At 38.5% G+C, this 25484-nt stretch overlaps 1 protein-coding gene across 7 annotated transcripts in view; it reads right to left on the reverse strand.

Moving 5' to 3' along the window:
• The window catches only part of FAM169A (family with sequence similarity 169 member A), a 73696-nt gene that overhangs the window by 29254 nt on the left and 18958 nt on the right, over positions 1–25484 (reverse strand). For 6 of the 7 annotated variants that reach the window (XM_027606328.1, XM_027606330.1, XM_027606326.2 and 3 more), the window contains exons 2-5: positions 23726–23860; positions 22391–22490; positions 22007–22092; positions 19711–19882 (exon numbers count right to left, since the gene is read on the reverse strand). In XM_027606328.1, the coding sequence (XP_027462129.1) occupies positions 19711–19882; positions 22007–22092; positions 22391–22490; positions 23726–23857 (490 nt within the window). In that variant the 5' untranslated portion in view covers positions 23858–23860. Of the gene's footprint in view, positions 1–19710; positions 19883–22006; positions 22093–22390; positions 22491–23725; positions 23861–25484 lie in introns of those variants that run through there. The other variant, XM_035727748.1, reaches the window with a different exon arrangement.

Here is a 25484-nt window from a genome sequence, read left to right on the forward strand (position 1 = left end):
TTATACACACTTAAGGTTCCTTACAAAAGTATAGTAATTATATGAAGGAAATTATCCACAATTTGATTTTTTTCACAGCAACATTTCTTCTACTAGAGAGGAGGTAAATTAAAGCATCTTATATTGTTGAAATGGTAAACTTATGGAACTAGTAGTAATCACAAAGTTTAAAGTTCTATTCTTTATTTGCCGTGTACATATTCATTGCAAAAAATGATGGCGATTCTCTCTCTTTACTTAAAAACTTACACAGTTGACCCGTGAACAACTTGGGAGTTAGGGGCGCTGACCCCCTGAGCAGCTGAAAATCCACATATAACTTTTGACTCCCCTAAACTTAACTACTAATAGTTTACTGTTTACTGAAAGCCTTACTGATAACAGTCAATTAACACATATTTTGTAAGTTATATGTATCATATACTGTGTTCTCCCAATACAGCAGGCTAGAGAAAATAAAATGTTATTAAGGAAGTCATGGGGCGCCTGGGTGACTCAGTCAGTTAAGCTGCTGCCTTCGGCTCGGGTCATGATCCCAGGGTCCTGGGATCGAGTCCCACATCGGGCTCCCTGCTCAGCGGGGAGCCTGCTTCTCCTTCTCCCTTTACCTGCCGCTCTGCCAACTTGTACTCTCTTTCTGTCAAATAAATAAATAAAATCTTAAAAAAAAAAAAAAAGGTCATAAGAGGGGGACCTGGGTAGCTCAGTTGGTTAAGCATATGACTCTAGGTTTTGGCTCAGGCCATAATCTCAAGATCCTGGGATCGAGCCCTGTGTCAGCCTCCACAGTCAGTGCAGAGTCTGCTTGTCCCTCTTCCTCCTCTTCTGCTCCTCCACCTGCTCGTACTCTCAAATAAATAAATAAAATCTTTAAAAAAAGTCGTAAGAGAAAATACATTTACAGTACTGTACTGTACTTATTGAAAAATACCTACATATAGTAGACCCATGAAGTTCAAACCTATGTTGTTCAAAGGGCAACCATACTTTGTGTAAGTGTTCTATCAGTATACAAAGATATCAAATAAAGAGCAGAAAATCTTCCCATGTTACCAGAGATTCTTCAGACCCATCAACAGCTGTAGACAACAGCACAATTATCTAGTAAAGCAAAACCACAACCTAACTTAGATGAAGTTTTCGTTAAATTTACTAAATGTAATTAAATTAAATTTAGCATTGCACACGGTAGATTGAATACTTATAATCCTCAAAATTCCATCTCTGACCACCTTCTTCTTCTATATATTCTCTCTGGGAAATCTCACCTACTCCGAAGGCTTCTACCATTTATCCAAATATTGATAATCGCAAATCTTTAATTTACATAATGCATGAGACTTTTCCAAGATCAAGAATGGAAGAGCCCACATAAATTTAAATGTAACAAAAATCACACAATTGGGGCGCCTGGGTGGCTCAGTTGGTTAAGCGACTGCCTTCGCTCAGGTCGTGACCCTGGAGTCCTGGGATCGAGTCCCACATTGAGCTTCCTGCTCAGCAGGGAGTCTGCTTCTCCCTCTGACCCTCTTCCCTCTCATGCTCTCTATCTCTCATTCTCTCTCTCTCAAATAAAGAAATAAAATCTTAAAAAAAAAAATCACACGATTAGTTCAATAAATACAGAAAAAACATTTGACAACATCCAACACCTTTCATGATAAAAATACTCAATGTCCTAACATGATAAAGGGACTTATGGAAAATCCACAGCTAACATCACACTTAATGGTGAAAGACTGGATGGGGTTCCTCCTAAGATCAGGAACAAAACATAACTGCTCACTCTTACTGCTTCCATTCAACACTGTACTAGAGATTCTAATTAGGCAAGAAAAAGAAATAAAAGGCAGCCAGACCAAAAAGAAAAAAATAAAACTACATTTATAGATAACATAATTTGGGATATATAAAATCTTAAGGAACCCACTAAAAAATTATTAAAACTGCTAAAAGGCAATTCAGCAAGATTGCAAGATGCAAGATCAATATACAAAACTCAATCATATTTCTATACACCAGCAATGAACAATAAAATGAAATTAAAGAAAACCATTCCAGGGGCACCTGGGTGGCTCAGTTAGTTGGGCATCTAACTCTTGATTTTGGCTCAAGTCATGGTCTTGGGGTCATGAGATCAAGCCCTGCATCAGGTTCCACAGTCAGCACAGAGTCTGCTTAAGATTCTCTCTTTCCCCCTGCCCCTTCCCCCATTCACATGCTCTCTCTCTCCCTGAAATAAAACCTTAAAAAAAACACAATTCCATTTATCACAGCATTAACAAATAATAAAATTCTTACAATTAAACAAAATAGTGCAAAACTTGTATCCACACTAAAAACTACACAGTTAGAAGAAAGAACAACATCTAAATAAATGGAAGGACATCCACATTCATGGATCAGAAGACTTAACGCTGTTAGATGTCAATATATTCCCCAAATCAGGGGCACGTGGGTGTCTCAGTCATTAAGCATCTACCTTCGGCTCAGGTCATGATCCCAGAGTCCTGGGATCGAGCCCTGCATCGGGCTCCCTGCTCCGCGGGAAGCCTGCATCTCCCTCTCCCACTCCCCCTGCTTGTGTTCCCTCTCTTGCTCTCTCTTTCAAATAAATAAAATCTTTAAAAATATATATATATTATATATTATATGTATATATTATATATTATATATATATATATATATATATATATTCCCCAAATTGAGCTAAAGATTCAAAATTCTCACCTAAGGGACTCCTGGGTGGCTCAGTCAGTTAAGCATCTGCCTTCAGCTCAGGTCATGATCCCAGGGTCCTGGGATCTAGTCCTGCATCGGGCTCCCTGCTAAGCAGGGAGCCCGCTTCTCCCCCTGCCTCTCCTCCGTTCATGCTCACACTCTCTCTCTCTGACAAATAAAATCTTTAAAAACAAAAACAAAAAACCCACAAAATTCTCAACTAAATCTTTTTGTGGAAATTGACAAGGTGATCCTAAAATTCATACAGAAATGCAAACAACCGCAAAAAAGCCAAAACAATCATTATAAAAAAAAAAAAGTTGAAGGACTCGCATTTGTCATTTTAAAACTTACAAAGCTGCAGTAATCAAAACAGTATGGTACCCAAGAACAGTTACAAAGATCAATGGAATAGAACTGAGGGTCCAAAAACAAAACCTCTTATTTATGATCAACTGATTTTTGACAGGGTTTCCAAGGCAATTTTAGGGAAAAAGAATAGTCTTTTCATTGAATAGTTCTGAGACAACAAGATATTAACCTAGGCCAAAAAAAAAAAATATGTTGGACTCCCTTCCTCACACCATATACACAGATTAATTGCAAGTGGATCATCAACCTGAATATAAGATCGCTATAAAACTAACACTATAAAACCCTTGGTAGAAAACATAGCAGTAGGGTGCCTGGGTGGCTCAGTTGGTTAAGCTACTGCCTTCGGCTCAAGTCATGATCCTGGAGTCCCGGGATCGAGTCCCACATCGGGCTCCCTGCTCAACAGGGAGTCTGCTTCTCCCTCTGACCCTCTTCCCTCTCATGCTATCTCTCATTCTCTCTCTCTCAAATAAAATCTTTAAAAAAAAAAAAAGAAAACATAGCAGTAAATCTTTATCACCTTGGATTAGACCAAGCTTTCTTAAATACCAAAAGTGACAAAGAAAATAAATTGGATTTCATCAAAATTTAAAAATGCTGTGCTTCAAAGGACACCATCAAGACAGTGAAAAGACAACCTTTAAAATAGGAGAAAATATTTCCGAATTATACATCCACGAGACTTGTACCTAAAATATATAAAGAATGCTTATAACTCCATAATAAAAAGACAAATAAGACCCAATTTTAAAATGGGCTAAGAATTTAAATACATATTTCTCCAAAGAAGACATACAAATGGCTGACAGGTATATGAAAAATGTTCAATGTCACCAATCAACAGGGATATGCAAATCAAAACAACAAAGTATCACTTCATACCTATCAAGATGACTATTACCAAAACAAAACAAACAAAAAAAAACAAAGATAACAAGCATTGGTGAGAATATGGAAAACTGGAAAATGGGAATATGGAAAATATGGAAAAAAAGCCTTGCACACTATTGATGGGAATACAAAATGGTATAGCCACTAAAGAAAACAGTATGGAAGTCCCTCAAAAATATCAAAAATAGAACTACCGTATCAGTCTACAGCCATACCACCCTGAACGCGCCTGATCTCATCTGATCTCAGAACTACCATATCATCCAGCAATCCCACCTCTGGGTATTTATTCAAGAATTGAAATCAGGATCTCAAAGAGATTTCAGCAGTCCCATGTTCACTGCAGCGCTATTCACAATAGCCAAGATGTTATGACAACCTAAATATCCACTGATGGATGAATAAAGAAAACGTGGTATACACATACAATGGAATAAAACTCAAGTCATTTAAAAAATAAATTTTGCGATACATGACAACTTGGATGAACCCTGAGGACATTATGCTAAGTAAAATAAGCCAGCCACAAAAGTACAAATACTGTACGACTTCAACTATGTAAGGTATCTAAAATAGTCAAACTCAAAGAAGCAGAAAACACAACTGTGTTCACCAAGGGCAGGGGAGATGGAAATCAGAAGTTGCCAATCAATGGGTTTAAAGCTTCATTAATGCAAGATTAGTAAATTCTATGGATCTGCTGTATAACATCATTACTATAGTTGACAATATTGTATTCTACACTTAAAAATCTGTTAGAGTAGATCTTTTAAGTGTCCTTGGTCGCCTGGGTGGCTCAGTTGGTTAAGCGACTGCCTTCGGCTCAGGTCATGATCCTGGAGTCCCAGGATCGAGTCCTGCATCGAGCTCCCTGCTCAGCAGGGAGTCTGCTTCTCCCTCTGACGCTCCCCCCTCTCATGCTCTCTCTCTCTCAATCTCTCTCTCAAATTAACAAAATCCTTAAAAAAAAAAAAGTGTTCTTAAACCAAAAGTAAAGATTAATCACTTTATAATAGTGAATTTTATGATATATGACTCTTGAAATAACTATGGTGAGTGAAAGAACGCAGGCTAAAACAAACAAAAATGTATATACTGTGATGATCACAGCTTATAAAATTCCAGAAAAGCAAGCTAATCTATAGTAATAGACTGCAGATAAGTGTTTGCTTGGGGATTCATAATGGGAGGAGGGATGGTTACAAATGAGCAAGAGAAACCTTTAGGGATAATGGATATGTTTATCATCTTGATTGTGGTAATAGTTTCACAGCTGTAAACCTGTATCAAAACAAACAAATTACAAATTTTAAATACGGGCAAATTTTTTTATGTCAGTTATACCACAATAAAGCTGGGGGGAGAAAAGTGGAAAAAAAAAACAATTTAAAAATGGGCAAAGGATATAAACAGACATTTTCCCAACAAAGACAAACAAATGGCCAAATCGCACATGAAAAGATGCTTGACATCCTTAGCCATTAAGGAAATGCAACTGAAAATGACAATGCCATGACACTTCATACCTACTACACTGCCTAAAATCAAAAAGATAAATAAAAACAAGTTGGTGAGAATGTGGAGAAAATGCAATCCTGGTACATTGCTGACAGTAATGTAAAATGGTGCACTTTGGAAAACCATTTGGCAGCTCCTCAAAAGGCTAAACTTAGAGTTACCATAAAACCCTGCAATTCCACTCTTAGGTATATTCCCAAGAAAAATAAAAACACACCCACACAAAAACCTGTACACAAACGATCACAGCAATATTATTTATAACAGCCAGAAAGTAGAAACAATTCAAAGTCCAACAAATGATGAAAGACAATACTGGTACATCCACACAACAGGGCATATTATTTGGCCATAAAAAGGAACGAAGTGGTGATAACATGCTGTAATATGGATAAATTTGAAAATAGTACTCCAAGCCAAAGAAGCCAGACACAAAAAACTACTGTATCTGATTGTATTACTGTATAACTCCATTTATATGTCCAGAATAGACAAATCTACAGAGACAGAAATCTAGAGAGACAAGCTACTGGTTGCCTAAGACTGGTGCCGAGGGAGTTGAAAAGTGACTGCCAGTGAGTACAGGGTTTCCTTTTGGGGATGATCAAAGGGATCTAAAATTGATTATGATGACAGTTGTACAGTTTGGTGAATCTACTAAAAAAATTGAATTGTATAATTTACATGGGTGAATTGTATGAAATGTGAATACTACCTCAATAAAGCTATTAAAAATGTAAAAAGAAGACAGGCACCTGGGTGGCTCAGTCAGTTAAGCAGCCAACTCTTGGTTTCAGCTCAGGTCATGATCTCAAGGTAGTGAGACCGAGCCCTGCATGGGGCTCCGTGCTAAAAGGGGAGTCTGCTTGAGATTCTCTCTCTCTCTCTTTGCCCCTCCCCACACACATGCACTTGCTCTCTCAAAATGTTCCCTCTAAATCTTCAAAATATTTTTAAAAATTTTAAAAACAAAAAAGTAATTTATACATGTGATTCCAATAAACCATTTATAATCAGATTTTTCATAGATACTCCCCAAACCTGATCTTCTCTTAGTTGACCAATTTTTCAGTAAATCTCATCACCCCCACCCAGCTGCCTACAGCAAAAAGTTATCCTTGACTCATTTCCTTCATAGCCGATGTACGATCCATCAGATATCCTGCATCAGTAACTTTAAAAATATTTATCTCAAATATGGTGATTCTACCCCTCTCTCGCTTGTCCAAGCCACCATCGCCTCTTACCAGGGCCTCTCTGCAACAGCCTCTTAACTAAGTAAACTCAATTCCAGTATCCCCTTCTCCCGGTTTTTCACACCACAGTTACCTGTTTCAAAGGCAAATCAAGAGTGTGTTACATCCATGTTCAAAACCCTTCAATGGATTCTCATTACCCACAGAATAAATTTAAACTCTTTCCTTGGCCTATAAGACCATTCAGGATATGGCCCTGACTCTTCCCATCCCCGTATCACACACTCCCTCTCCTTTAGCCACTGGCCCTCTTACTATTTCTCAAACACCCTGAACCTGCTTCTGCCTCAGGGCTTCTGCATTTCAGTTCTTTGCCTCAAAACCTCTTCTCCTGAAACTTCACATATCCCATCATCCCCTTAATTCCTTCAGAGATGCTTACCCTGACCTATTTAAAACACACACTCTCTCGGGCGCCTGGGTGGCTCAGTTGGTTAAGTGACTGCCTTCGGCTCAGGTCATGATCCCAGAGTCCCGGGATCGAGTCCCACATGGGGCTCCCTGCTCGGTGGGGAATCTGCTTCTCCCTCTGACCCTACCCCTCTTGTGCTCTCACTCACTCTCTCTCTTCTTTCTCTCTCAAATAAATAAAATCTTAAAAAAAAAAATTAAGGGGCGCCTGGATGGCTCAACTGAAGGCATCTGCCTCCAGCTCAGGTCATGATGCCGGGGCCCTGGGATCGAACCCCACGTTGGGCTCTCTGCTCTGCGGGGAGCCTGCTTTTCCCTCTCCCTCGGCCTGCCACTCTGCCTACTTGTGATCTCTCTATCAAATAAATAAATGAAATCTTTTAAAAAAATAAATAAAGGGGCGCCTAGGTGGCTCAGTCGTTAAACGTCTGCCTTCGGCTCAGGTTATGATCCCAGGGTCCTGGGATAGAGCCCCGCATCAGGCTCCCTGCTCCGCGGAAAGCCTGCTTCTCCCTCTCCCTCTCCCCCCGCTTGTGTTCCTTCTCTCACTGTGTCTCTCTCTGTCAAATAAATAAAATCTTTAAAAATAAATAAATAAATAAATATAAAACACACACTCTCTCTTCTTTTATCTACTTTCATTTTCTTCACAGCATTGTCTACTTGTCTATTCACTGCCAACTCCTCTAAAATCTAAGCTCCATGAGGGAAGTCTACACAATTTTTATTACTAACTCTCAATTTCTCCCTCTTGCTCTTTCTCCTACTCACCTTCTTCCCCTTTTCTTTCCTTCCCTCTCTATATATAGTATCTTTCAAAATAACTTGAAAGATGAATAAATTTTCACAAAACCATTCAGGATCTATTCAAATTCAAAAACAGATATTCTACCACACTTGAATAACTTTCTCCCCTCGTGAAAATCACCATTTCTTCTTTGTCCACCAGAAATAAGTCTTCCCTCACCTTCATAAATACTGGTTTAATGCCTCACAAAGGCATCAGTGGGTTACTGTCTCCACAGAACACATGTATACTGTGAATCCTAAACAAATAATGTGATATCTACATGAGAGACCTTGTCATATACCACTACACAAGTATTCTCATCACAGTCCTGATGCTTTATAAATCAGTTACAGCAATGTTAGCTGTTGTAACAAACCAATATGGAAAGCTTAACGTAAGACTCATTTTTACTTAAGTAACAGTCCCACATAGGTGCTACTGCAGAGTGGATGGCTTTCTGATGCACGATCATCCACGAACTGTTTCGGTTACCTACTGCGGCCCAACAAACCAACCCAAAATGTACCGGCTGAAAACAAAAATTTTCATTATTTATCACATTTTATATGGTATCATATGGGGAACTGAAACAGCTAAAGGCCAAATGGCTTCACTCCCACAAAACACAGTTTGTATCGGCTGTTGACTGAAAGTGCAGCTGGGCTTGCCACCTGGGAGCCTCAGTTCTCTTTAACGCAGCTGTTTGGGCTTCCTCACCACATGGCAGTCTTGAAGAAGTCCTATTTCTTACATGGTGACTTAGCTTTTAACAGTATCAAAATGCAAACTTCCAGGCCTTCTTAAGGTTTAGCACAGTGACCCTTGTGCTGCATTCTACTGGTAAACCATGTCACAGGGCCACCCAGATTCAAGTAGACTACACAAGCACATACATACTGGAATCATGATTCACTGAGGCCCACCAAAATAACAGGAACTCAAGTTCCTTCTGTCTTGTGGCTTCTCCATCCACTAGGTCTTCAAAATCCACTGCATTCAGCAGACAGATGGAGAAAAAGAATGCATCTTAACCACTTTGATCCAACATCATATCATTTTTCATTACTTTGGAAAGAACTAGTCACATAGTCCCAAGCTGTGAAAGTGAGTGGAAAATATAATCCCTGACTGGGCAGCTATTGGCCAATGACTAGAATATAGGAGATAAAGCACAAATATTTGGTGAACAGTTGGCAGCCTCACTAACTTTCCCCTTTCTCTTATCTCCCAGTAGATTAACATTTCCTTTTTAACTGTCAGGAAATCAATGAGCACATCAAAGCAGATAGTACCTTTTGCTGACAGACTCCCTCCACAGTTTTGTTTGGTTATCTCAAGCTGTTTCCAGTAACTTATATCCTCACACCAATATTCATGAACACACACTCACTTTATATGAGTTTTGACTGATCTCATATACATTTCAAAATTACACTGACTTCTGAGGCACCTGGCTGGCTCAACTGGTACCAGCATGTAACTCCTGATCTTGGGGTTGTGAGTTCGAGCCCTATGTTGGGTGTAGAGACTATTTAAAAATAAAATAATAAAATCATAAATAAATAAAATTACACCGACTTTTGTCAAAATCCACGCCTCCCCCATGTGATCGAACTTACATTTCTAACTATGTATCTCTACTCACTGTCTCATAGGCTCATTGAACTTTACATGTCAAAATTGAACTCAAGTATTACCAAATCCACTCCTCCTTCTGTATTCCCAATCTTAAAACCTTCCCACCGAGGCACCCAAGCCAAGAAAACCCCCAAGAGTCACCACTGGTTCCTCTCCTTCCCTTTGGACATATAGACATTAGAGTCAGGACACGCTGTCCACCCAAAAATCTCCCTCAAATCTGTTTCCTTCTCTATCCCTATTGCCACATTCCTAGTGCTGGTCCTTCTTTCACCTGGACTACTAAAATAGCTACCACCTAACTGACTTCCTTGATTTCAGAATGCAATTTCCCTACCCAATCACCAAGTCCTAAAAAATTCTCTCATCAGGGTTCCTGGGTGGCTCAGTAGGTTAAGCATCTGGCTTCGGCTCAGGTCATGATCCCAGGGTCCTGGGACTGACCCCTGTGGTGGGCTCCCTGCTCAGTGGGGAGCCTGCTTGTCCCTCTCCCTCTGCCACTCCCCCTGCTCGTGCTCTCTAATAAATAAATAAATAAATAAAAATTATCTCACTAAAATACTTAATCATGTTACTGCTACGTAAAATTCACTGATAGCTTCTTTGCTGGTAAAATTTCAAGCTTCTTTATGGCATTTAAGACCCTTCACAAGGGGACCCTCCATCTTCACCTCTCCCCACTCTACTCTCCCTACCCATTAGTCCCACCAGCTTACCCAGGGTGGCATCCCAAATACCCCTTGAACTTTCACCTCTGCCTTCTTTCATATATTTATAGTCCATTTATATGTTTACTCTAAGATTGTTCTTTCCCTTCCCCCCCTTCTCTGCCTACTGACATTCTCCTTACCCTTCAAAGCCATTTTATTTATTTATTTTTTAAAGATTTTATTTATTTATCAGAGAGAGACAGCAAGCACAAGCAGGGGGAGCAGCAGGCAGAGGCAGAGGGAGAAGCAGACTCCCCACTAGGCAAGGAGCCCGATGTGGAACTCGATCCCAGGACCCTGGGATCATGACTGGAGCCAAAGGCAGATGCTTAGCCAACTGAGCCACTCAGGTGTCCCTCGAAGCCACTTTTAAATAGCACTTTCTCAGGGCGCCTGGGTGGCTCAGTTGGTTAAGCGACTGCCTTCGGCTCAGGTCATGATCCTGGAGTCCCAAGATAGAGTCCCGCATCTCCCTCTGACCCTCTCCCCTCTCATGCTCTCAAATAAATAAAATCTTTTAAATAAATAAATAAACAAATAGCACTTCCTCAGTGACACCTTCCTCTAGGCAGAACTTACTGCTCCAGCAATGTCCACAATAGCCAAACTACGGAAAGAGCCCAGATGTCCATCAACAGATGAATGAATAAAGAAGATGTGGTATATACACACAATGGAATATTATGCAGCCATCAAAAATGAAATCTTGCTGTTTGCAACGATGCGGATGGAACTAGAGGGTATTAGGCTAAGCGAAATAAGTCAATTAGAGAAAGACAATTATCATATGATCTCACTGATATGAGGAATTTGAGAAGCAAGGCAGAGGATCATAGGGGGAGAGAGGGAAAAATGAAACAAGATGAAACCAGAGAGGGAGACAAACCATACGAGACCCTTAATCTCAGGAAACAAACTGAGGGTTGCTGGAGTGGTGGGGGGTGGGAGGGATGGGGTGGCTGGGTGATGCACACTGAGGGGGGGTATGTGTTATGGTGAGCACTGTGAATTGTGTAAGACTGATGAATCACAGACCTGTACCCCTGAAACAAACAATACATTATGTTAATAATAAAAAAAATTTCCCTTTAACCTAAAAAAAAAAAAAAACTTCCATTTTTCAATGACTACTATTGTTGATACCTCAAATACAGTTCTTATCAAACTGAATTATGAGTGGTTATTTAATGACCAAAGTTTTCTGTTTCATCCACTAAATTTTTGGTGTTTAAAGGCACAGGAACCCAGGACCAGCTATCTTTGTGTCTACACTGACAATGCAATCAGCCCTACCTCCCCAGTAAAGAGAATGCTTACTGGAAAGCACATGGCCCTTTAAGTGGCTAGAAATTCACCTGAAAACAAAGTAGCCACTTCATTTCCCAATGACACATTTCAGGTAGCCACACAGTGGTTGGGACTTCCCCATGTCTTTGCTCATTTCCTTTAAAAAAGGATTATACCTAAACAGGCTCAAGGCCCTACAATATAACCTCACTCTTCCAACACAAACTTCTCCTATGTTTTGCCTTTAGCTATAGCGTTTTGATATTCCTTTAAAAAAAAATCTTAAAACAGAAGGGCTAATCAAAAAAAAATGAAATCTTGCCATTTGCAACAACGTGGATGGAACTAGAGGGTATTATGCTAAGCGAAATAAGTCAATCAGAGAAAGACAAGTATCATATGATCTCACTGATATGAGGAATTTAAGAAACAAGACAGAAATCATAGGGGAAGGGAGGGAAAAATGAAACAAGACAAACCAGAGAGGGAGACAAACCATAAGAGACTCTTAATCTCAGGAAACAAACAGGGTTGCTGGAGTGGTGGGGGGTGGGAGGGATGGGGTGGCTGGGTGATGGACACTGGGGAGGGTATGTGCTGTGGTGAGCGCTGTGAATTTTAAGACTGATGAATCACAGACCTGTACCCCTGAAACAAATAGTACATTATATGTTAATAAAAAACAAACAAAAAAACCAGAATGGCTAGAGAACTGAATTTTAGTGAACAGGAGGTGAGTGATTTGCCCAAAAAAAGGAGGGAAGACCATAGATATATAGATATAGCTCTCAGTTAAAAGGTCTAAAAATCATAAGGAAAGCTGACTAGCAAATGATGAGAAGGAAAAACACTTCCATTATGAATTACTTCAAAAGAGGATTACAAAAATCAAAAATATGTCCCTTAGAAGTGATCGTAAATCCCTTTGGTAGTGACTCAACAAAATGATTTACAGTACTTGTTGATTAGATTGTGCTTGCTTCATATGGTTCTTTGTGCTTTCCCAAAATATGGGTCTTCAAATGGGATCAAGGTGGTTCATAGTTAAAGCCAAATAATACTGGGTATTTCCAAAACAGCAGCTAATGACAGTGTCCTCAATTTTTTTTCTCAGCTCATCTACATTAAATGTGATACCTGATTTACACAAATTTCCATCTTATTTCTTGACATAAGGCAAAGAGTTACAAAATTTCCACTGAATTAACAAAGGGGTTTCTTGCTTTTCACAGCTACATTAGGTATTTCTCATTAGCAGTTCTGTAGTTAGCACAGCCCTTTTACCATTACAGATCCTGTGAAGACTTAAAAAGTTCAGCTAGTTTCATGGTACACACTGATAAGATTCTGGATATAGTTCCATTTTTTAAAATTTTTCACTTTTTGGTTTTAATCAGTTTTATGTGTACATTACTTAGAGCACAACAGTCCTACTGGACTGAAAAGAAAAAAAGCAGTCCTGTGACTGCCTCCATGATCCACACAGAAACACTTTCTGCTCCCCAGAAACCACTACTTTGAAATTATTTAGCTTATCTTTCTGGTATTTATTCCACATCTCTAAGTAACTTACTACTTTTCTTGATTCTTTTCCATTTTAGGCATCAGCAACTGCCTTTCCAGGATGGAAGATGAGAATTTAGCTCTTACATACATTTATCCACCCCACTCCCAATTCCACAGAACCACACTTCCTCAGTGTTTTTTTTTTTTTTTTTTTTTTTTTTTTTTTTTTTTTTTTAAGATTTTATTTATTTATTTGAGAGAGAATGAGATAGAGCATGAGAGGGGAGAGGGCCAGAGGGAGAAGCAGACTCCCCGCCGAGCGGGGAGCCCGATGCGGGACTCGATCCCGGGACTCCAGGATCATGACCCGAGCCGAAGGCAGTCGCCCAACCAACTGAGCCACCCAGGCGCCCTTCCTCAGTGTCTTAAGGGCATTGTTTCACTTCTAGTATGCAGTTTGGATGTGGAGGGATCTAATCATTCTGATTCTTTCTTTTTTTAAAAAAGATTTTATTTATTTATTCGACAGAGACAGCGAGAGAGGGAACACAAGCAGGGGGAGTGAGAGAGGGAGAAGCAGGCTTCCCGCGGAGCAGCGAGCCCGATGTGGGACTCACTGGGATCATGACCGGAGCCGAAGGCAGATGCTTAACGACTGAGCCACGCAGCGCCCCTAATCATTCTGATTCTTGATCCCTTGTATAAATGCTTCTCTCATTCTCCGGAGTCTTAGAAAATCTTTTCTCTATCCCAGATTTTTTTTTTTAAGATTTTATTTATTTATTTGACAGAGAGAGACACAGCAAGAAAGGGAACACAAGCAGGGGGAGTGGGAGAGGAAGAAGCAGGCCTCCCACGGAGGAGCAGGGAGCCTGATGAGGGGCTCAATCCCAGGACCCTGGGATCATGACCTGAACCAAAGGCAGATAGATGCTTAACCACCAAGCCGCCCAGGCGCCCCATCCCAGATTTCTGAAATTTCCTAATAATCTATCTCAGTATGAGTCTATTTTAATTCATTGTGATGGATGCTCAATGGGTCCTTTTAATGTGGAAATGAATGTTCTGTAATTCTGAGAAATTTTCTTGAATTATTTCATTGGAAACTTCTTCCCCTCTGGTTTCTGTTCTCTCCTGAAACACCTATTACTCAGACCATTCCTGTAATTTTCTTACCTATTTTCCATCATTTAGGGTTTGTTTTTTCTTGTTGTTGCTCTCCTTTCTGATCCACTTCCTCAACTTTATCTTCCATACATTGAATTTTGAATTTCCAAGAGCTCTACAGACATTCTTTTAATATATACTGCCCTCATTCCATCAGTGTAAGGACTACTCTTACCTTCCAAATATATCAATAGTTGTTTTGTTTTCATTGACTCTTCCAAATTGTTCTGATCTCCATATTTCATATCAGTGGCTTCCCTTAACTAAGCTATTTGTTCAAAGTTACGAATGAGGCATTAAAAAGCTGATTAGAGGGCGCCTGGGTGGCTCAGTTGGTTAAGCGACAGCCTTCGGCTCAGGTCATGATCCTGGAGTCCCAGGATTGAGTCCCACATCGGGCTCCCTGCTCAGCAGGGAGTCGGCTTCTCCCTCTGACCCTCTTCCCTCTCCTGCTCTCTATCTCTCATTCTCTCTCTCTCAAATAAATAAATAAAATCTTAAAAAAAAAGCTGATTAGATGTTCTGTGTGCATGGTGGTGATTGCTGACAATGAACTTCACAGAAGGATGATCTGACTGTGACATTTCCTAGGCAAACCACTTATATTGGTATTTATGGAATTTTTTTCTCTTGGCCAATTCAAATTCCTCAAAGGAAACATTTTTGCTCATGTTGTAACCTTTATATAAATTTTGAAATACCATGTATTCACACATCTTTGGTAACATCTAAAATTTTCATCTTAAGTTTCAATAATTGCAAGCATGGAATTTCTAGCACATTATCAATATTAACTTTTGAGAAACTATTACACAAACTTTAGACTCATAGAAAAGTTGCAAAAATATACAGAGTTCCATATACCCTTCATCCAGCTTCCCTAATGTTAACATCTTACACAACCAAAGTACTATTATCAAAACCAGGAAATGAATATTGACAAAATACTGTTGGTTAGAGACCTTATTCAAAATTCACCAGTTTTGCCAATAACACCTTTTTTCTGTTTCAGAATCCAATCCAGGACTCCATACTCAATTTAGTTTAGTATCTCTTTAGTTCTGGTCTTTGATAATTACTCCACCTTTGTCTTTCATGATTTTAACACTTTTAGAGATTACTGATCAGTTATTTTATAGATAACCTTAAGTTTGGCTTTGTCTAAAGTCCTCTCATTATAAAATGAAGGTTATGGGTTTGGGGCAAAAATACCAGAAATGATGTTTATGCCCTTCTCAGTACATCATAGATCAGGAGTCCATGATACTGATGGGTCTTATTCCTGGTGATATTAACCATGATCTACTAGTTAACATGGTATTTGCCATGATACTCTATGTAAATTTACTTTTTCCCCTTTTCAATTAACAATATTAAAGATAAAAATTATTTTATCACTCTTCTAAATGTATCAAATGGACCCTAAAAACTATTAATCTGATAACCCTCATCATCTACTGAACTATTCCTTTACTATTGAACTAACTTATCCTTAACACTCAAAAATTTTTATAATGTTCCTTTTTTTTAAGATTTTATTTATTTATTTGTTAGAGAGAGAGACAGAGCACAAGCAGGAGAGCGACAGGCAGAGGGAGAAGCAGGCTCCCCGCCAAGCAGGAAGCCCGATGTGGGACTCAATCCCAGGACCCTGGGATCATGACCTGAGCCAAAGGCAGCCGCTTAACCGACTGAGTCACCCAGGCAACCCGATATAATTTTCCTTTTTCTTGAACTTCTATTTCTTTTTTTTTTAAGATTTTATTTATTTATTTATTTGACAGACCGGGGGGAGAGAAAGAGAGAGAGAGACAGTGAGAGAAGGAACACAAGCATGGGGAGTGGGAGAAGGAGAAGCAGTCTTCCCACCGAGCAGGGAGCTCGATGCAGGGCTCAATCCCAGGACCCTGGGATCATGACCTGACCCGAAGACAGACACTTAACGACTGAGCCACCCAGGTGCCCCTTGAACTTCTATTTCTATTGTATTTATTCTACAGAATGTTATCCTGATGTCACGTATTTTTATACTTGGATTACATATTTATTATCCAACTGTTCTTCACTGCAAAAACATACCTGTACATAAATATAAATTTTTCAAATTTCTTGTGACTGTGAAGTTCTAATTATCAAAAGAAATTTTGAGTTATCATTATCATTAATATTAGTACATGATAGATCAAAACACAAGTGTATTATGCATTTGGAAAACTAATTATTAGGCAAAAAATAAAATTTTACTGAAAATACATCTCCTATGAAATAAATGGAGCTCACTTTTTTTTTGGTTTATGAATCCATGAATGAATACTGCTTAATACCAGAAGGAGACAAGGCTCAGCATTAATTTTATTCCTATTTTTTTATAGATAAAAGTACTTAATAACCATAGAAGGGAGCAGAAAACCTTTTGTTATAATGACATTATTCAATTCTGTGAGCTCCCTTAGAGTTATGTGCCAGATTTCACACAATCTACTGTAAAGAACTATTTTTAATAATCTGACATCAACCTAACCCAAAAAACATACAAACTCTATGTCCCCCACAGTGATCTCTTTATTTCAGGCTAAAAAAGAATTTATGTAGTTTCTTAAATTTCATTGTAGTGTAATAGGATTTGACTTCATAAACAGTCTCCTTTTATATATCAAAACTATTTTTACATCCCAATAAACATCCCAATATAATGATTTGCTATTTAATTTAAAAATCATAAATAGTTAAGTGACACCATAAGGCTCTCATTCAACTACAAATTTGTTTAATAAAGATTTAATCTGTGCTATTAGTACAGTTTTTTTTCCCTGATAACATACATTAGGAACACTTCTATTACAAAATGTTTTAGTATTTGTTTTGGATGGTTTTTTCAAAATATTGTACATTTGGGTTTCCTTTAAAAAAATGCTTCCAGACTGAATTAAATGGTTATTAAGTCAAAGGCTTATATAAGGACACCTAATTCTACTGTTATCTGGTAGATGACAGCCAGAGCTTAAAGTGGAAAACAACTAAAATAGGGCGCCTGGGTGGCTCAGTTGGTTAAGCGACTGCCTTTGGCTCAGGTCATGATCCTGGAGTCCCAGGATTGAGTCCCACATCAGGCTCCCTGCTCAGCAGGGAGTCTGCTTCTCCCTCTGACCCTCCCCCCTCTCATGCTATCTCATTCTCTCTCTCTCAAATTAATAAATAAAATCTTTAAAAAAAAAGAACTAAAATAAACAGTAAGGAGGTAATGCAATTAGTAGAGAAGTATGGAAGGTGTTAAAGTGGTAGACAAGTAGAACTTGAAAGCTCAAGGATATAAAATTTAGTAACTACCACAACAAGCAAAAATCGAGGCCAGGTCATAGAGGAGAGAAGGAGCCCCAAAAGCACATGAAAGAAAGAGAAGCACACTCTTGGAATCAAGTAATGATCAGAAATACTGAAAGAAATGTTACGCCCTTTAACTGTGTGCCTTCAAGCCTTCAAGCTCTAAATAAGTATAGACTAATACATGCTCCACCTGTCTATTAGCTAGTTTCAGGTAAGAACTCCCCTGGAGCCAATATGAGAAGCCAAAAAAAAAAAAAAATTCCTCCAATTGCCATAGGAATTACCTTGTATAAAATAAAGCATAAAGCAATTAAAACATACCTCAACCTCAAAGCTTTTAAACATTAAAAAAACCTGATGCCTTTTATGCAATGCTTCCATTTAACCAACATTATTATTCTGCCCCTGGATAATGATATCTTTCTGAATTTATACAAGAATAAAATAGCATATTAGAACCCAAGTATTTATTAAAACAGCAAATCAGCTGGGGCACCTGGGTGGCTCAGTTGGTTGAGCATCCGGCTCTTGATTTCAGCAGAGGTCATGATCTCAGGATAGTGAGATAGAGCCCCAAGTCAGGCTCTGTACTCATCGGGCAGTCTGCTTGAGATTCTTTCTCCCTCTTCCTCTACCCCTACCCCCGCCACATGCACTCTCTCTCCCTCTACACTAAATAAACAAATCTTTATATTTTTTTAAGTTTATTTATTTATTTATTTGACAGAGAGACAGAGAGAGACAGCAAGAGAGGGAACACAAGCAAGGGGAGTGGGAGAGGGAGAAGCAGGCTTCCCACTGAGCAGGGAGCCCGACGCAGGACTCGATCCCAGGACCCTGGGATCATGACCTGAGCCGAAGGTAGCAGCTTAACCACTGAGCCATCCAGGCGCCCCAATAAATAAATCTTTAAAAAAAAATAAAACAGCAAACCAGTTTAAACTATATAGATTGCAGTTTTTTATTCTTGAGAAAAAGTGACCTTCTCACTGACTACATGCACTAATTCTTAAGTGTGTACTAACTATGTGATTAAGGTATCAGTCACAACTGTTCTGCAAACCAACAGTGAATTTGGTATGATCTTTAGACTTGACCTGACCAAAAGGGCTAAATTTGGAAGGTGTAAAATGTGAGAAAGGCTGAAAATAATGTGAGTGTTCTCTATGAAAGGTCTTTTGGTCAAGGTACAGAAAAAGCCAACTTGTTATGTGGTGGTTATAAGGTGAGGGTGTATGTGTGTACATGGATCAAGCAGGTTAGATCTTTCTAGCTCCAGGTACCTCTAGGGAGCAGAAATGGCAGGAAAATAGGTAAAGCAGGATGAGGTAAAGCTCCACCCATCTTTTAGGAACAGGGTATAGGTGGATCTTAGGATCAAAAATCCAAACTTAAGAAGATTAACAATTTCAAAGCTATTTGAATTCTCTAAATATATTATTTTGTTTTTCATGCTAATGAGCAAAGCTGCCTTTAACAAATCAGGTTGAACCAGCTGTGTGAGGCAGACAAAGGCTATGCATTTGGTCCATAGGTAGACAGCAGTTTTAAAAGGAGCCCATACTAGTGATAGTAGCAGGAATCAAACAACCACTTTAAATAAAGGGAAGGACGTGGTAGGAAGTCAAGACAGCCAAATATGAGGCTCAACACACAACTCTCTTTGCACATACATGGAGAAATCTTACCCTCTGTCAAACGTTTATTTTTGTTTTGTTCTTCAAGACTTTCCTAACAGGGGCGCCTGAGTGGCTCAGTGGTTAAGAGTCTGCCTTTGGCTCAGCTCATGATCCCAGGGTCCCGGGATCGAGCCCCACATCAGGCTCCCTGCTCCGCGGGAAGCCTGCTTCTCCCTCTCCCACTCCCCCCGCTTATGTTCCTTCTCTTGCTGTGTCTCTCTCTGTCAAATAAATAAATAAAACCTTAAAAAAAAAAAAAAGACTTTCCTAACAATCCTCATTTACATAGAAAGGTAGAATCAAAGTACTCCCAAGAAATACTAAGTAAAATAACCTCAATTTAAACTCTATAAAGAGTCATTTAAAAGGATATTGCTATAGTTGGGGTCTAAAAAGGTTTCCATAATATATAGTTTAAATAACTTTTAAAGACTCACCTGTAGGCTTAACTGAATAAAACCCAATGGCTTCTCCTTTCTTCCACAGAATCTTAGCGTAATCAGTACTGCTATGACACAGAAATGGTATCTCATTTCTCTCCATTTCCTGTTTTCTATAAATAATCCGATTCAGAACATACAGAACCACTCTCTCCCCAAGAGTTCTCACCTGGAAAGAGAGTCAGACACCAGGCACAACAGTTATGATATGCATCCATTCAGAGATGCTATCTACCTTGCTCCCTGCTTCCACACCTCATACTAGCATTCAAAGCACTTTGAATACACTCAAAATGATTTCTTAAACCTTTCATCACACAGATGAGACCCATCATTTGTACCAATAACAATCCATTTCTACAAACACATATTATGCATGGAATACTGCCTCTCAGCAAATTCTAAAACACGTAAAACGAGTTTCTAATGTACCAAACCCCAGCATCTCTTCCTTAGTGTTCAAGTGTTTTCTTTTTCCTTCCAGCCACCCAGATCCAGGGTCTCCCCCACCCTAATTGCTGCCCCACCACCTCTACTGCTTCTTCTTCACCCCATTTTAGCTTAAATAGTAAATAAGAAAGGGGAAAAAAAGCCTCATGTTATCCTCTAAGACTTTAAGAACAACTACCTTATTTAATAAGCAAGGCCATAATTATGCTCTTGGGAAAGGAATCTGTCTCATCTTTCCAGGTAAAATGTTCATTTAACAGTCATGTCTTGGTTGTCTAACTGTAAGGAATAGCCAGCTTGCCCCACACACATACCCTTCTGCCAGATCAGATGAGTGATGACAGTGGCACAGGCAAATCCGATAAAAACAAACTTGGGGCAATCACAGAATGGAAGCAGAGCCTCACTTCCTAGATGCAAGGCCACATGGTCACCAGAACCCCCTCACCAACTTTCTGACATCAAATGATGGGGTTTTTTCCCCAGAGACATTTTTCACCACTAAAAACAAGAGTTCCATCCATAAAGTCTATTTCCCCTCAAGTCTCCTTAAAGAAGCACAAGAGTGCCCTCTAATTAGGTGAGTGAAGAAAGAAAAGCATTAACTATACACACACTACTCTCAAAAAAAAAAAAAGAAAGAAAGAAAGAAAGAAAGCAAGCAAGCAAGAAAGCAAGAAAGCAAGCAAGCAAGCAAGCCTTAACCATACTACACACTAGGGGATGTCAGATACCAAACAACAAAGGAAATGACAAAGCTCACTAGCTTTCAGGGCAACCCATTCCTTCCCTGAACAGCTCCAACCAGTATAAAATTCTTCTTCATACTGAGCTGACCATAGCCAGACTAGACTTTGATACCCTGGAGCCACACAGCCTAAAAATGTTTGAAGGAAGCCATGACATTCCCCTAAATTTCACACCATAGGAACAAAGGAACAACTGAAGGAAAAGACTGATCTAATGCAATTTTGGGTACTCTGTCCATTCCAGTCTTCTCCCTTGAAACAGCTCCAGATCCTTCTAACATCTCTCCATTGGGACTTGCAGATATTACAAAACTAAACCTTGAAGATGTTGCTAAGACAGTGGGGCTTTGCTATATAAGCTCAAGTTTTTTTATTAGCTTTTTTGCTTACCTTGGTTTTACTTCTAATTAACTAAAGCCCACTCATGTTTGTATGTGCTGTTTTAGCTTGTTCTTCATGGTGTACATGTGCAGTTAATTTTTTGAATCCATGGGTACTACCTTTCATCATGTTAGACCCTGCTCTTTGTTTCTTAATTCTGCCTTTCACAGACTTGTTCTCCCATTCAGCACTGTGGCAGGCAAAATTGATCAGCATACCAACTGTGTCTTGATGACCAGGACAGAAAAAAGGACAAAGTGTGGCAGTATGCTACTGAGGATCTCCCTTCTAGTCCACTGATTAGAACACCTGAAAACAGACCACCTGAAATAGCCCTACCAATAGGCAAGTTTCCTGGTCAGTCTCTCTTAGAGACAGACAACCTAGGCAAACACGCAGACAGAACTAGCTTTCTCTCTACCCTGTAAGAAAATCAAAAGCTGACGTCGATACAGGTCACTACAGTTCAAGTAACCCATAGGTATTCACTCTTCCTCACCAATTCTCAGATACTTTCAGAACCACATAAAATTTAGGAAGCGCAATCAGACTACCAGTTTCATCATAACAATGAAACTCTTAAGGGTTTAATACAACCTAGTTATACTAAAATAGAGAAGTGCTCAATAATTTCAACAATTATCAATGTTTATGGGGAACATACTGTGGTATGACCTCAGAAGAAACACTTTTAAATTATAGGATCTTGTTACCTGCTTAAGCCCTTCTCTAGAAGGGACAGATGTTTTCACAATATCATCAATAGCCCACCATTGATCAGCAAGGTAAAGTGCCACAGCTAAAACAGAATAAATGATTATTAACATTTAAGACTTAACAGTATACAATATTACTATGTGAAGAAGTTTATACAGGTAACCTTAAATATACCCACATTTCATAATACAATGTGGCCCCATTTATACTTTTTATTTTATTTCACTCATTAAACATTTAATTACAAGTGAAAATTTTATTTTCCCGAAATTTAGTTTGAAATAATTTTTTAAAATTCCTTCACACAGCTACTTTTTAATAAATATCTAATTGTTTGGAGAAAAATTCCTCAAGTTATAAAGATTAAGCAGAAAAGAAACCTGTGAGTGAGTCCTCAGGTGCAAAAAGGGCAAGAATTTTCTCGGTCTGATCTCCACCATAAAGAGGTACAAAGCCTACATTTGACAGGCTAATAGGAATCTGAAATGACATTGATTAAAGATCAGTGAAATCCATTAAGAAAATATAGAGCAAAAACACCATGCTTCTACAAAAATATTAAACTTTCTCTACATTAATGCTAATTATAGAACTTAATTTCATAGAAGATATTTCTAGGCTCAAAAAAAAGTAAATCAGACTTCCCTTTTGCAGGAATTTTACTATCTTGGGGAAAAAAATCAAAGTTTATTTCAATAAGTATTACTACTGTGCTTTGGCCACACAACTGAATAAAAAGAAAGGCATGATATGGTACATAAACCCATTAAAAAACAACTATAGTTTATCTGTTATTTAGACAACTTCAGGGGGAAAATTCCATTTTATAGTAAAAGACATGAGAGGTACATTTGTTTTTCCACTGAGATACATATGATACTTTAAGATTTTTCTACCTCCATTAATCTGACCATAATTCCCATTGATATCACAATTCAGATAATTATAAAATACTGGTGCTTTAGAAGAACAGACTTTAAAGAAGCCTTTAAACATCATTCTCTAAAAGAAAACTCTGAGGCCTAGAGAGGCCTGAGAACCATGTAGTTCACAGTAGAATGCTAACGATCTTTCCATCACAATATATCACACTTACTAATTAGGAAGTTTGATAGAAAAAGGAAGATTTGTGACACAAAAATGTATAATTCATGTTTTGCTGATTTTTTATTAAAAAATTTCTAAAATCACAAATTCCAAATCCAAAGTAAATTTAATTTAGTTAGCTCAAATACAATAACCCATCTTAGCAAAACAACTTTTATGTAATTTTAAAGGCAAAATATAGGGGCGCCTGGGTGGCTCAGTTGAGCGTCTGCCTTTGGCTCAGGTCATGGTCCTGGGGTCCTGGGATGGGCCCCACGTCGCGTGGGCTCCCTGCTCCACGGGGGCCTGCTTCTCCCTCTCCCACTCCCCCGCCCCTGCTTGTGTTCCCTCTCTCGATGTGTCTCTCTCTGTCAAATAAATGAATAAAATCTTTAAAAAAAAATAAAGGCAAAATATAAATATTCAGCAATAACCTATAGAGTGTCTTTTTAAAACTTGATCATGCTGTTGTACTAACCAATCAATATTTTACCATTTTACTTAAGATTCTTCTGATGCAAATTTTAAAAGTAATTAGTTAACATTTTTAAATGATAAAAAATAAGATACTGATTTCACGTGTAAACTCAACTGAAAAGGTTGAGAAAAATCACCTTTGCACACCTTACCGTAATATTGAGAAGAGAAAAACATTCAGGGTTTTCAGGGTCCCCACACCTTAGATCTGACATATAATCTTCAGCAGAATTTTCCAATTCCTCATGACTGCAATTATCCAGCATATCCACAGGGAATGCCATCCTCTACAACAAACAATACCGGACAAATGTTTCAGCATATGAAATGTTATCTTCCTTTACTCATAGAAAAAACTAACACCAGGGCGCCTGGGTGGCTCAGTCTTTAAAGCGTCTGCCTTCATCTCAGGTCATGATCCCAGGGTCCTGGGATCAAGTCCCACATTGGGCTCCCTGCTCAGCAGGAAGCCTGTTTCTCCCTCCCCCACTCCCCGTTTGTGTTCCCTTTCTCGCTGTGTCTCTCTCTGTCAAATAAATAAAATCTTTAAAAAAAAAAAAAAACACACTTTAAGGAAACTTCACTTTCACTGTGTGGAGACAGACAACAATTTGAGCCTGCTGACTGAAAATGTACGTCAAAAAGAAAACTTCGTGGGGCGCCTGGGTGGCTCAGTTGGTTGAGCGTCTGCCTTCTTTCGCGTAGTAATCTCAGGGTCCTCGGATCGAGCCCCACGCTGGGCTCCCTGCTCAGCTGAGAGTCTGCTTCTCCCTCTCCATCTGCCTCTCCCCTTGCTCATGCTCTCTCTCACTCTCATTGTTTCTCAAATAAATAAATAAAATCTTTAAAAATAAGAAAACTTTGAAACATTCATTTGCATTAAAAACAAGCAATGAAATAGAAAATGGATAATTCCTTAAACGATAAAAATATGGAGGCATAGGATATACATATTTGCATATAAATGTACATGCATATCAATATATCCTCCTATACCTGTCAACGTATAAGCTACTGTAAAAGGACAGACACATGGGAACTTCTGGGAATAACAAAAATGTTCTACAACCCTATAAATTTACTTTAAAAATCACTGAATTGTACAGTTACAGTAAGTAAATATTAATGGCATGTAAATTACATCTCATATACATGTGTACGTACATATACATACATACATATATATATTTTTAAGCCAGCATCTTAGTGGGGACACACTAAAGACTTTCCCACTACAGCCAAGAAAATAAGGATTCTACCACTATATAAAATCATATAGGTATTTGTCAATGCAATTAGACAAAAGAAAGCAATTAGAGGCGTAACAACTTGGGATGGGTGTAAGGGTTACAGGGAGACACTATCTCTGCTTCAATTTGCAAATAATATATTTAAGCGAAAAATCCCAAAGAATCAATGGAAAAATTATGCCAAACAGTAAGAAACTGTAGTTGAATGGCAGGATATAAAACTAAACACATACATCAAACCCTCATATATACAATAACCACCAGTAAAAAGAAATAACGAATGGAAAAAATGAGTAAAAACGGAAAATAAGATCCCACTTACAACAGCAAAAATTAAAATAGGCTTAAATTTAATAACAATAAACAACAGGAAACCTATATAAGTCTAAAACATTACTGAAAGAAGCAAAGTGAACAAACAGGAAAGACAAACCATATTCTTGGAAAAAAATTAAAACAAAAACCAAAAAACCATGTTCTTGGAAAGGACACTTCAACATCAAAAAGATACCAGTTCTCCCTAAAATAACCTATTAATTTAATGCAATCCTAATGAAATATCTTAAGGGTTTTATATTCTTCCTGAAGCAAAACAAGTTAATTATAAAGTTAATTTCAAAGAACAAATAAGCAAGTATAGCTAGAAAAATCCTCAAAAGGC

Source organism: Zalophus californianus, chromosome 5 (assembly GCF_009762305.2).
Source record: "Zalophus californianus isolate mZalCal1 chromosome 5, mZalCal1.pri.v2, whole genome shotgun sequence".
Taxonomy (NCBI): domain Eukaryota; kingdom Metazoa; phylum Chordata; class Mammalia; order Carnivora; family Otariidae; genus Zalophus; species Zalophus californianus.